The sequence below is a fragment of the Lates calcarifer genome, linkage group LG16_LG22 (assembly GCF_001640805.2).
Source record: "Lates calcarifer isolate ASB-BC8 linkage group LG16_LG22, TLL_Latcal_v3, whole genome shotgun sequence".
In the NCBI taxonomy this organism is placed as follows: domain Eukaryota; kingdom Metazoa; phylum Chordata; class Actinopteri; family Centropomidae; genus Lates; species Lates calcarifer.
The window spans coordinates 13,548,092-13,562,013 of NC_066848.1; the positions used below are offsets into that span (position 1 = coordinate 13,548,092).

The 13,922-nt window shown below is 41.3% G+C and overlaps 2 protein-coding genes across 6 annotated transcripts in view; one reads left to right on the forward strand and one right to left on the reverse strand.

Moving 5' to 3' along the window:
- The window catches only part of akt3a (v-akt murine thymoma viral oncogene homolog 3a), a 51,143-nt gene extending 47,045 nt beyond the window's left edge, over positions 1–4,098 (forward strand). For all 5 annotated transcript variants that reach the window (XM_018697012.2, XM_018697011.2, XM_018697014.2 and 2 more), the window contains 4 exons: positions 422–636; positions 1,648–1,735; positions 2,651–2,753; positions 3,629–4,098. In XM_018697012.2, coding sequence (XP_018552528.1) covers positions 422–636; positions 1,648–1,735; positions 2,651–2,753; positions 3,629–3,714 — 492 coding nt within the window. In that variant the 3' untranslated portion in view covers positions 3,715–4,098. The remainder of the gene's footprint in view (positions 1–421; positions 637–1,647; positions 1,736–2,650; positions 2,754–3,628) is intronic.
- A 4,088-nt stretch (positions 4,099–8,186) lies between these two features.
- sdccag8 (SHH signaling and ciliogenesis regulator sdccag8) overlaps positions 8,187–13,922 on the reverse strand; it is a 45,946-nt gene continuing 40,210 nt past the window's right edge. Inside the window, 2 exon segments of the mRNA XM_051076456.1 lie at positions 8,187–9,309; positions 9,581–9,707. Coding sequence (XP_050932413.1) covers positions 9,271–9,309; positions 9,581–9,707 — 166 coding nt within the window. The 3' untranslated portion in view covers positions 8,187–9,270.

Consider the following 13,922-nt stretch of genomic DNA (forward strand, 5'->3'; position numbering starts at 1 on the left):
GAGCTGGCAGGGACTGGGGAGGGGGCATCTGGTGGGTCACGCCAACACACTGACTCCCTTACTGTAACAGGGGCCTCTGAAGACCTGCCATCCCATGATGTTTGCCTCTGCGTGTGTGTGTGTGTGTGTGTTTGGAGAGAGGGGGGCTACCATCCACACCTCAGCCCTTGTTATCTGTGCTGCCGCTTCTGTTCATTTCAAAAAACTTTTACTGTTTTTTTTTTTATTTATCCCCTGAGCAAAATGGCATATTGACTCTCCTTTGCTGTCTTTCCTTGCTCATCTGTCTCTTCACTGAATACCTTGGGCAGTCTATATTGTCCAATAAAAGTAAAATAAAAGCAGATGTCCAATAAAACTAATAGTCCCATTTTAAAAAAAAAGCCAAACTTGTGAATCTGTGTCTCTCTACTCTCCTCAGGTCCTCGAGGACAATGACTATGGTCGGGCGGTGGACTGGTGGGGTTTGGGTGTGGTGACGTACGAGATGATGTGCGGCCGACTGCCATTCTACAACCAAGACCACGAGAAGCTGTTTGAGCTCATCCTCATGGAGGACATCAAGTTCCCTCGCACTCTGTCGGCCGACGCCAAGTCCCTGCTGTCTGGCCTGCTCATCAAAGACCCCAACAAACGGTGTGTGTCCAGGTTTTAATGTGTGAAAGATGTGAGCAGAGGTACAAATTCAGGGGCAGGGAATAGTTCTGCATGTGAATAATTTTACATTTAAAAACATTTCTTTGTTCCTACAGAGAGGTTCATGTTAGTTGTTTTGCTAAATGTCACATGCTGTCTAACTTACTACTGTACATTATATTCATTTACGACATTATCAGTCAACACATCCTTTAACATTACAACAGCTTTATACACAGTACTGTGCAAGTATTTTAGGCATTAAAAGTAAATTAAGGATGCTTTTAAAAATGCAATAAATAATTTTTATTCAGTCAGTCAATTAACTTCATAAAAAGTGCAGTAAACAGAAAATATCTAATCAATATTTGGTGTGACCACCATTTGTCTTTAAAACAGCACCAGTTCTCCTTGGTACACCTGTGCACAGTTTTTTAGGGTACTTGGCAGATAGATTGTTCCCACCATCTTGGAGAATTTACCATAGTTCTGGGAATTTAATCTGTCTCAGTGTTTTCTGTCTCTTCCTGTAATCCCAGACTGACTCCATGATGTTGAGATCAGGGCTGTGTGGGGCCCATACCATCTGTTTTAGGGACTCCTTGCTCTTGAATTTTAGACTCATCTAATGCCTCCCTGATGATTAAGAACCTAAATGTCTAAAGTGTCTAAACCTTTGCACAGTGCTGTATATATACATAGATTGTCTAAACTTTTGAATGTGCAGTGTTTTGCCAATTTCTTTTAAGGGAGATATGCTTTCTTTACCTAATTATCTGAATGGAATTACTTGGTGTTTCTCAACATGTTTCATTCACCAACTGGCCTCATTTTTGTGATTCTCTGAGTGGATAATGTACCCAGTAGCTTTGTGAATACAAGCAGTTATTTAGCTAAAGAAAGTCATATCTTTTCATCACCTCTGAGTACTTTCTGTTCTCCTTGGTTCAAGTCAAATGTTCCTCCTGATGTTTTTTTTTTTTTTTTTTACATTCCTCTCCTCTCCTCTAGGCTTGGTGGAGGACCAGATGATGCTAAAGAAATAATGAGACACAGTTTCTTCTCTGGTGTTGACTGGCAGGATGTCTATGATAAAAAGGTATGCAGCAACATGATGGTAAAGCCATATGTTTGCCCTGTGTATGTGCCACTGTCATAAGGCATAAAAGGATAGCAGAAAATAACTCACTATAAAGACATCTACTTATTTTATTTACCCGCCTGCATTTTCATAACTGTGTATTGTAGTTATAAGGTGAAATGTATTTAGGCAGAAAGTTAAGGTTTCTGATGCAACACATCATACATGAATGCACGATGTATGCATGAGAACAGACAGGCAGCCGTATAAAGCTCAGGACATTGTGGAGAGGTGTGACCTTGTATCCTGGAGGTCTATCAGTCTGTGCATGTGTTTGCTCATATAACACCACTGAGTGTGAGGCAGGGCCTGTGTGGCAACACCTATAGCATGTTAGACAGGTGCAGAGCGGAGCTGAGACAGGTGGTTACTCTACCATCTCTCCTGTTCTTCACGTCCTCCTCTCCTCTCCTCTCCTTCTTCTTTTCCTCACCTTCCTCCTTTCCTCTTCTTCCCTCCCCTCTGCTCACCTTACTTTTCTTCCCTTCATTTCCTTCTTTTCTGTCCTCTCCTTTCTTTCCTTTCTTCTCCCATTTTTCCTTTCAATTCCTTTCCTCTTCCCCCTGCTTTTTCTTCCCTTTCCTGTCCTCTCCTTATCCTCCCTTGCTTACCCTTTCTCTCCTTCCCTTTATCTCCCTCTTCTGTCACCCGTCTCCTTTGCTTTTTTCCTCCCCTCTCCTATCTCCTCTCCTCTCCCACCTTGTGTTAAAACAATACAAAAGTTAGAATGTGGGCTGTAAATGCAGAGAAACAAACAAATATTTAAACACACATAAATCTGACCTGGAAATGTGTTGAGATGAGAGACTAGCATGTCATAATATATAAATATAAATATATACTACTCTTGTGTCCTCCCCACCTCTGTCCCAGCTGGTCCCTCCCTTCAAGCCTCAGGTGACGTCGGAGACAGACACCAGATATTTTGACGAGGAGTTCACAGCCCAGACCATCACAATTACTCCACCAGAGAAATGTGAGTCTCCTCTGTCTCTGCCTGTCTCTCTTTCTCACACGTGTACACACAAACATATGCCAACATTAAAATGGAGATAAACACACAGACAGAAAAAGTTCATTCTCTGAATTGGAATGTGTGTCTATCAGTACTATCTATCTATCTATCTATATATCTATATATACATACACGCACACACACGTATATATAGATGTATATATAGATATATACATGTATATGTGTGTGTGTGTGTGTGTGTGTGGTGTGTGTGTATGAGCTGATATACTTGGAATAATTTCTGCAGAGGACCATGATGTTAATAAATCACTTGGCTGCACATTCAGCAGATTGTATTTGTCAAGCAGCTGATGTTGTTAAATTTTTACTCACTTTAATAACTGCAGTTTTAAACAATTTATCAGCATGCCCTCTCTTTCTTCAGGTGAGACATTTCCACTTGAATTAACTGGGGGAACAAACACTCAAAAGCACTGCTGTCTGTTTATTCAAGTGTCTCTGTAATAGTCCTCGGGCCACATGCAACTCTTCACAGCCTTTTGAGATAAAGATACCGGTTTCAAAATGTTCAGCACTGAATAATGCATGAGTGGAACTGTTGTGTTTCTCTGCGCTAATGTGAGGTTCCACTTGTTTTGTAGGTCTCACATCAGTTAGTTAGCAGAGCGGAGATTGGCACATCAAAGACACACTCGTTAATTGAATTATGTTCTGTTTAAATCTGCAGCACAATACAAACACAGTGCTTTGTTATGTTGAATTATATTTTGAGATCATAAAATCAACCCGGCAATGAAATGAAAACTGACTGTTAATGGTAAGTAATCAAGTCATTCATTAAATCTGAATTCATATCTCTCTGTCTTTTTTCTTAGTTGACGAGGACGGGATGGATTGTCTGGATAACGAGAGAAGACCACACTTCCCACAGTTCTCCTACTCGGCCAGTGGGCGGGAATGAACGGTCCATCACGGTGACACCATCGCAGCTGGTCTCTGAGGTCATCAGTGTGGGACAAAAAGACCCACAGCTTTGGACCGACCCAGAACAAAACAGTGACTTGAAGGATTTTGCCCTTCTCCTCTTCCTGCTCCTCCTCTCTTTTTCACCTCTCCAGTCCAGTACTCTATTAATTTATTTATTTATTTATTTATTTTTGTGAATCCCTTTTTAGAAAGAACTTCCAGGCAAAATTACCCTCTAATCCTGCACTGCATCCCCAGGTGATCCGAGCCGTGATGTGATCAGTTACTACGTAATGTCCCTTTAATGACAGGAGCATCACCGGTGGCCTGCTGTGCTTTGACGTGTGTCAGTCCCACCAAACTCTTTAAAAAAACAAAACAAACAGCAACAACAACAAATACTTCTGATCAAGTTAGACAACAGCTGATGTGTTTTTTAAAGGAGACATTTTTTTGGGCATCTTACCTGTACAGAGGGAGATACAGCATTTAAAGACATTGAACCCCAAACTGCCGTTAACGGTTGTATCTCAGGCTTCTGCAAAAAGATACTCAGACTCAGTGAGATACTCTGGTCTGATTTCAAATACCTCAATATATATATATATATATATATATATATATATATATATATATATATTATATATATATATATATATATGTGGTATTATATTCTGGGATTGATTGAGGTTGCCTGGCATTGAGGAAACACTTGTCATCAGTGAGAAGAATCCTATACACCTCATGTTGTCGAGCAGGATTTGACTCAGGTTTTGCTCAGTGCAATTCATTATTATCGTTGCTGCTATTTCAACTACTACCACAACTACTACAGGTATTACTACTCCTACTATAACTATACTACTACTGCTACTACTAAAACCTGGTGCTACAATACTAGCTTAATGCTGCAGGTCATTATACAGGCGCCAGCAACACATCTACCACCTGTATTAACGTCTATGCTTGTACAGCTGCAGAACAGGTGTTGCTACTACTCCTAATGTCAGCTGCTATACATCAACTCTGTAGATTAGGATGATGACAGGATGTCATGTGTGTGTTTGTGTGTGTGTTTGAGTGTGTGTTTGAGTGTATGCAAGGTACTATTATGAGTTTGTGTTTACGATTGCACCTCAAGGCACAGCAGTTCAGAGGGATGAAACTCTCCAATCCATGAGCTTTACTACATTACCCACAATGCAGTGCAAGATGGTTGATACATCCATCACCACAGAGGTGAAAATGAGAGGAAAACAGTTGGTTTGAATGTCCCCCCCGAACCCCACCCCCAGAAAAGTTTATTTATTTCTCAACTGCAAGTCCCTCTGAGTTTCAGTCTCTTCTGTCACAAAAGGGAAAACAAAACCGAAACGGTACTTAGCGTCGATGATGGAAAGCTTTACTGTGACATATTGTTATCATGGCTTTGGGAACCACACTGCTGTACCTCTCTGTCTGTTGTGCAGGAAAGGGAAACTGCAGCAGGAACAGATTCACCACAGAGTGAAAAGAGAAGTCTGGGATGGCAGGTTGGGTACTGTGATTGGTGAGAGCATGAGTGTACAGGTGAAAAGCTCAAAGAATGATACAATATGAAATATTTATAATGTGATAATTTATGACATATTGATGAGTGAGGTAACAGCTAATCTCCTGTTTCCTGTGAGTTTCTTATGAAGGATTAAAAAAAAAAAAGACATTATAGTCTGTGAGGAAGTATGCATCAACAGTTATGGGTTTACACCAATCACAGCAATGGCTATAATACAGTACATGTTCTATTTATTGTTCTACTCATCGGTTTTATATTTAACTTTTTCTATTGTTATTACATTATTCTAGAAAAAAAATTATTGTTATTCCTTAGGGCTGAGAGGAAAAAAGGCACCTCAAGAAACAAAAATGGCTGAAGAATGTAGGAGGGAAAGCAGATTGCCTTCCTGCTCCATTGTTTATTTTAATGATGTTTTTGTGTTGTTTTGTGACCAAAACGTGACAGGACACGTTAAAGACAGATGATAGTTTACTGTGAGCTTTAAGAAAGATAAACTTTGTCTAGATGATTCAGCAGGTATTTACTTCAGATCATCTCACCCGATTGGATATTGACATAAATGTCCCCCATATTTAATCTTCCCACAGGTGTGTGTTGGTGAAGGCTGAGGCAGAGTTCAGAGAGAAAGACGAAGTGGAAGTTGAGCAGAGAGAAAAGAAGCGCAGCACAGATGTCTGAATGTAAAGCAGTAAGGATGGGAAAAGAGTAAATACTAAACTGTAAGTGCTTCTGTAAGTGTGTCGAGGTAAATTAGAGGAGAAAGTCAGAAGAGTGTTTCATTGTGAAATGTGAGTTTAGAAGGTCAGTCCAAGTTTCTGTCAGTTCTTTTAGATGAGCTCTTTCCTCTGTCTTTAACATGTCCCCTCATTTCTCCAGTCTGGACTTTTTTGTTTGTCTGTCTGTCTGTCTGCGGTTGTTTTTGTTGTCACGTCTTCCACTCTGACCAACCAGATTTAAAATCCCCTCACTTTTTCACTGTCTTCAAACGCCGGGTAAGCCTTATGGTTTAGCTCAGAATAAGTCTTGACATCCCACACTCCAGAGTCAAAACAAAAAAAAAAGAAAATCATCAGATGTGAGGAAATATATTTTTAAAAATCTGAAATCTCAACAGCATCATGTGAAAGACGTTTCCTTCAATATCTGGATGACATGGATTAAAACAAGAGCACCAGGGGATTTGCTCTCATAAGGCATAGAAAATTGTATTCCAATATATTTATTTGAATGTTTTTATTATTATCATTGATGGATAACTTGAATTTCTTTTCTATTTAATTTATTGGATGTCATTTTGTTTTAAAACTTTAGCAGTATGGAGGTGTAGTTGTGTTTCACTCCGCAGTTTTAAGTCTTCAGAGACTCTCTTCTAAAATAAATGCCTCCTTTTTTTTCTTTACAGATATCTCTTATACGACACATTACCTGTTTTTCCGCTGCTCTTGAGTCTGTATGCTTTACTCTTGCACATCCATTAAATTGCTATTAGCTAGCAAAGGCGCTTTATGGCAGAAAGTATAAAAGGACGGCGCTGGCCTGCATGCTGTAGTCCTCCTCTGTTTGCACTACTAGTCCTGAGTCAAAGTGGCACTCAGAACTCTTATGAAAAATACTTCTCTGTGATCGATTGAGCCTGTCTGGCGCTGGCTAAAGCGGCCTGAACAGTTCAAAAATGAGCACAGAGCCCACCCAGCTGGCACCCTTGACAGGCTCAAGCAAACGCTCCCAAGTATTTGGAAGGATTTCAGCCTTGATTTGACCCAGGTCTGCGAGCGACTGAGGAGTTCTAGCTGTATGTGCACGCTTAACGCCAAAATCATTAGACACCAGAGTTCATAAAATACCGCTTTGTAGCTTTGGCCACAGCACTTTCACATCCATCACTTTTTATATGATTCAGAGGAATCTGATTCAGCTCTGCTTTAAAAGGAAGATTTTTAGCTTTTCTTTTTTTAAAAAAATGTTTTTAAGAAAATGAGGATTTTTAAAGCACATCTCCCCTCCACATACGACTGATAGCTTTGAAGCTGCTCTGATGTGTAGAGTTGGCGAGACCTGGGTGATTGTGTCCCAGTCAGTGCTGTCCCCCCTGCAGAGTGGGCTGCGAGTGAGGCTCAGTGGGAATTTTCGGGAAACCGATTGGTGTTTATACACCAAAACGTTTGGAAAAAATCCACAGAGCAGTCATTGCAACTCCGCTGACACCACTGACTCCTTCTTCCTCTATTACATTTTGAAAAGTTTTCCCCTCCAGTGAGCCTCCACCTCTCCTTATTCAATCCTCTACAGATTCAAGTTGATTTAGCGGCAGCAACAATGCCAAAGGCTGATTCTAAAATAATCTAACTGTTTTCCTCCAACTACTGTAAGTGGAGAAGGTGGAGCTTAGTAATCCTCTTCATCGATGTGGGTTTTCCCTTCAAGACTACGAACCAATTGTGGGCACGTAGTCAGTAATTTAACTTTGTCTCAGTTGTTATTACCAAACAGAGGTTCTTAAACTGGATGAGGAAATTCAGTTTCAGCCTCCTCACAGCTTTACTGGTGACCCCGACCGGTGTGAATCGGCATCGATATCCAACGCTGCACCGACGGCGTTTACTCTTAAAGCTGCTGCTGCTGCTGTTTGTACTGTACATCTATCACACAACAGATCTGACTCCAAGAGTATTTGAATAATATGTAAAATCCTTTCAAAGACCTCAGCTGCTCTGTATTGATCTCGCCCTGTTGTTAATGAACCAACGGCATCAGCCAAAAATCACAAACCGCGCTCGGCCTGGCGTCTAATGCAGATAATAAGTAAACGGCTGAAGTGTTTGGAAGGATTTCTGAAAGTATTTGACCTCATGTCTGCGACAGAATCCCTCCCCTCTTCTCTCTCTGGTACTAGTCTACTATCATCATGGTTATTAACATGAACAAGCATGAGATGCATTTATTTATAAACCGCAAACAAAAAACGGCAAAACGTACAAATACTACAAAGTGTAACAATTTTAATTTCATGTCCATGTCCATCTACTGTAGCTTTACAGTTGTGTGAGACATTTCTGGACAGCTTCCAGCTGTTCGCAGAGCGGGCCATGTTTCCCCGAAAGCACTGTAATACCGAAGTCAGCTCTGCTCTATGACAAGTCAGTGGAGCAGAGACGATGTTGACTCTGAGACAGTGTCGGGAAACTCAGCAGATCCACAGAGATTCACAGAAAAGCAGATCAAACAGCCTTTTTCTGTCCCTCATGCTGTCAGGATGCAGTGCTGCTGGCCAGTGAGGCCGCGAGGATGTGAAAACAACAAATTACCATCAACATGAAGCTGTTTTTTACACTGTACATCCTAAGTATTTTTACACATAAAATGTATATGATAGGGATGCACATTATTTTCCTTCTTACAGACAGCTTCAATAAAGCACTATGTCAATCTGCATTGATGGCGTCGACTTTTTGTTTTTGTTTTGTGGCTAAAATTAGTATTTGTAACTTCCTGCACTTTGAGCTCAGTTAAAATGAAAATGAAAATTTTTCAGAATAAAGTTGTAACTTTTCAATTTAAATATATGTGAATTATGAAACAGGATATTTATTCTGAAAAAGAAAATCTATAGACTTAATACAAGAAAGTTTGTATTAAAATATCAATTTAGGTTGTTTCAAAATCCAATTAGTGCACCACCAATTTTTTTTTTTTTTTTTTTTAAGCATTCTTAATACACCATCCTAGTACCTCTAACCACTCCAATACATCACAATAATGGTCCACTGCCAAGCATAAAATATAAAATGAAAACCTGATTTTTCAGTTCTGATTAAAAAGATATGCAGCATGTTCCTGTCTCCCTGCACTTCACCCTCAGTAAAACAAACAAAAAACATAAATAACAGTTTGTGCTCTGTTTTATAGGAGATTAGTGACAGTGAAAACATCTAGATCCAAACAGAGAACCAGAGCAGTGGTGGTGATGAAGAAGAGGAAAGAGGCAGGACAGACTCACGTGGACAGAGAATCCACTCGTCTAGTGTTGGGGAACTAGAAAGACAAAGACAAATGCTGCATCAGTGAAACTGGTATCTGAACATCCTAACACATGTAACCAATCAGGACAAAATATAGATAACATGTTCGCGGACTGAATCATTAGTCATGAAAGGATAAACGTCTTCTTATGGATTTTATTTTAGTAAACTGACAACTATGAAGTGCTCCTGCAGAGAAAAGACACCTTCACAAATTCATTTAGTAACAGCACAATGAGTCACACACTCCTCCTGTGTGTGTGTGTGTGTGCGTGCGTGTGTACCTCTATGCGTAGGTTCTGCATCTCCTCAGTGAGTGTGTTTCTCTCCTGCATCAGCTGGTTCTGTTTGGCCAGCAGCTCACACACCTGCTGGGCGCTGCTCTGACAGTGACGGTCCAACTGCTGCAGCCTGCAACACACACACACACACACACACACAATATTGACTTAAACTGTGTGAGAAGAACGTACCCTCCTGGCTGACAAAAAACCAAATGTTGTAAATATTGAAAGAGCGCTGGATCCACAAAGAGCTTTTAATATCACTGGACTTTGTGTTGATCAAATAATCAACACTGTCTACATCAGTGTGACAGCAGTGTGTGTTTTATACTCCGAGTACAGACGTACAGAAGGAGGTGATGAAGGAGCTGAAGCATTGTGATGATCTGATGCACTGAATCAATACAAACCCTAATGAATAGATCAGACATTGGCCAGATGTGACTGTTACCAAAACACTGCAATAATAAGATGTTATAAAGCTGCTAAAACAACACAGACATTATCCTCCTGCGCTGTATAGTCTTTGATCAATAAGTTAGAAAAAGAAGATTTTGGCTGATTCGTGGAGAAAATCTAAACTAGTAGAGCTTTGTCACAGCACTGACTGGACTTTGTGGAAATACTCATGGTCCCAATACAACCATTACAATAGCAGGTTACATGCCCCAGTCACAAACTAATACTATAATACATCTACAACAAGAGGAATGATTAGTCGATTAATGAGCGATAGAAAACAAATGGATAACCATTCTGATAACTGATAAATCATTGTAGTAATTTTTCAAATAAAAATGCCAAAATCTGCTCATATGGGCTTTGTCAGAAAAAAAACTATTTCTGACTTTATAATGTCAGGGAATATTCAAGTTTTTTCTCATAAATTGACAACTTTTTTTTCTCAGAATATCACTCCCTCCCTAATACTCTGTCGTAATTTTCTGACGTTTTACAGATAAAACATATAATCGATTTATAAAGAAAAATATGATGCAGATTTATTGATTATGAAAATAACTGCATCCACTAGGCCCTGTGATAGATGGTCTCTTGTCCAATATCAGCTGGGAATGGCTCCAGTCCCCCCATCTCCTTAAGGATAAACAGAATCGATAATGGATGGATGGATGTTGCATCCACTAATATGAGAGGTATGACATCAAATACACAAAACTTTACAACACTGCTGCTGGTGTTAGAATTGAAACGCTTTGCCAGGTGTAACAGAGCAAAGAGCAGTAAACAGGATTTTAAAGTTTTTCTTCGTCACTCAAACTGTGGCACCACTTTCACATTTCATCAGCCTTAAGTTCCTCCTTCATTTCATTGTATTGCAGCACAATGCAATCAACTGACCCCAAACTCAAAATTAAACTGATTTTAGTTCACATCGGCAATGGTGGAGGAAGCACTCAGATCCTTTACTTAAGTAAAAGTAGGAATACAGCAATATCAAAATACTCCGTTATGAGTAAATGTCCAGCATTCAAAAGTTTACTTAAGTGCATCAGCAAAATGTACTTCCAAGTTTCAAAAGTAAAAGCGCTTGGCTCCTGTGACTGAGAAATGATCATATATTACATCACTAGACTGCATCAATGCTGAAGCAGCATTTTACTATTTTAGCTGGTCCCAGTGCAGCTCGCTTTAACTACTTCATAGCAGTTTAGTCACAACATAATTCACAAGATCAATCTGGGCGGTTGTGAGAAGACTAATGGGGAAGGACAGAAAAGAAAGTTCTGCTACATACATCTGTTTTCATGTTCTGGGATGTTTCTCTAATCTTTGTTTTTTGTGAAATATTAGATGATTACATTTAATTTTACTCTTAAATAACACCATCTGAAGTAGAAACAGAACTGCTAACTAATAGGTCTGCACATTAGATACTACAAAAGGCACTATGACAGAGAAAACATGTTCCTGTATTTGTAGTTTTGGATGAACTCTGCTTCATTTAGTCATTTTCATTACGTGATCACATTACAAAGTCTAGAGAGTGAGGGTGCAGAAGACTTGTTGACTGTTTGTATTTTCACTGTTCTCCACGTGTGTGTGTGTGTGTCTGGACACCGGATCAATCAGTTGATCGGATCACTCAGTATCACACCAAACAGTCACAACAGTCTGGTGAGAAAGTTGTGCGAGTGTTGTGTCATTACTGGGATGTCCCAATTAGTGTCACCCCTCTGACACAGCCGCTCCTGCAGACAATGAACTCTTTCACTGTGTGTATGTGTGTGTGTGTGTTGGGGAGGTGGTGTTTTCCAGCTGGGGGTTGGGGGTGAGGGTGTATGAATAGTGTGTGTATTTAGTGTGAGTTTTGAGGGTGGAGGGGCGGAGAGTCTATTTCCCACCAGCAGCCCATTATTTCATTCATCCGTCCATCCATTCAGTCAGTCATCCCCTCTTCTGATGCAGCGGTGAACTCATTCACACACACACACACACACATCCTGATAATGAGACAGAGAAAATTCTCAGCACTGGAATCCACATTTGCATACTCAACCAGCCATCCATATTTATCTCAACACACACACACAAACACACACACACACACACACACACACACTACACTGCTAAACACATACATTCCTTGATAATTTCCATTTTATGCTTTAATTAACTTTAATTCTTTAAGACCCTTTGCTGTGACACTACACATTGTGGTCAGGTGCATCTTGTTTGCTTTAATAATCTTTGACATGTGTCTACAACTTGATCCACCTGTGGAAAACTGAACGGACTGAACGTAGTTTAGAAACCAAGCCACGAAACCCATGAGCTCTCTGTAGATAAAACTGTGGTGAGGCATTGATCAGGGCAAAGGTATGAAACCATTTCTGAAGGTTTGAGTGGCACAGTGGCCTCGATCATTATGAAATGGAAGATGTTTGGAACCACTGGGACTCTTCACAGAGTTGGCCATCCAGCCAAACTGAGTAACCTGGCAAGAAGGGTTTTAATCAGGGAGGGGACCAAAAACCCAACGGTCACTCTAACAGAGCTTCAGAAGATCTCTGCAGAGAGGGGAGAAGCTGCTGGAAGGACGACCATTTCTGCAGCACTCCACTAGTTAGGACTGTATTGTAGAGTGGCTAGACGGAGGCTACTGTGAGAAAAAGCCATATGCTGCCTGCTTAGAGTTGCAGCATTTAAAGGACTCTGAGAGCATGAAGTAAAAAGATTGTCTCGTCTGATGAAATTTAATTCTTTGGCAGAGCTGCTCATCATCTGGCTAATACCATCCTATGGTGAGCATGGTGGCAGCATCACGTTGGGATTTGACTAGTCACAATGAGTAAGGATACTACAGCAAAAACAAAGTCTGGATGTAACTTTCTAGACTGCATGTAACTGAACATGTTGTACGACAATGACATGAAGCAAACAGCAAGACAAGGCTCGAATGGTTTCGGGACAAGTCTGGGCTGAGCTGCTCACAGCTTGTATGCAGCATGTGAGGAGGAATCGCATGTAAAAGTCTGATGGATGTAAAATATCACAAAGCAAAAGGCCTTGATCACTGCACTGTGTATTAACATGACATAATGATGAGAGTAATCATCTTTCTCTTTGTCTGTCACTGTTTCAACAGGTTCAGAAGGCGGCGAGTAAGGCAGGGATAATATGTGTAATGAACAAGAGGAGGAGGAGGATGAAGAGAGTTGTGGTTCGGGGCAAAGGGAGACAGGGAGAAGTAGCTAGGGGGGAGACAGATGCCCCTGCCCTGCTGGTCATGTTGGCAGTGGCAGGGCTGCCTTGCATGCGACAGACGGGGGAGGCGAACATCCCAACTCTCCTCTGCAATCTGCTCCCTGTTCTCCCCCCTTCCACATTGTCCTCACTCTGCCCTGCGCTGTCTCCACTGCAGGGTCTAATCCCTTTTTTTTTTTAGGACTGTCCCCCACCCCCCCATCATCATCATCATCATCATCATCATCAAGTGTGTCAGCATGCTTTTTTTCATCACCATCAGTCCTCCCTGCTTATACCCAGCTACAGCCTGCCCTCCCCGAGCTTTTCCTCTCCCCGACCAAAGGACCCGCTGGGCGGTTCATGTCAGACCCGGAGGCTCTGTCCAGTCTTGGAGGCCGAGGGCGATGACCCCCCCCCCCCCCCCACCCCTCCAGCCCCCACCCCCACCCAGCCCTCCTCCCCCCACCGCCTGGTGTTCCTACAGTCGACTGCCAAGCTGTCCTGACCAGCCACCCCCTCTCTCTCTCTCCCTCCTCCCACTCTCCCTCTCCCCTCCTACGCCATCACACAGCACCACAGCATGACACAGCAGGGCACCGCCACGTCACACAATAACACACACACACACACACAC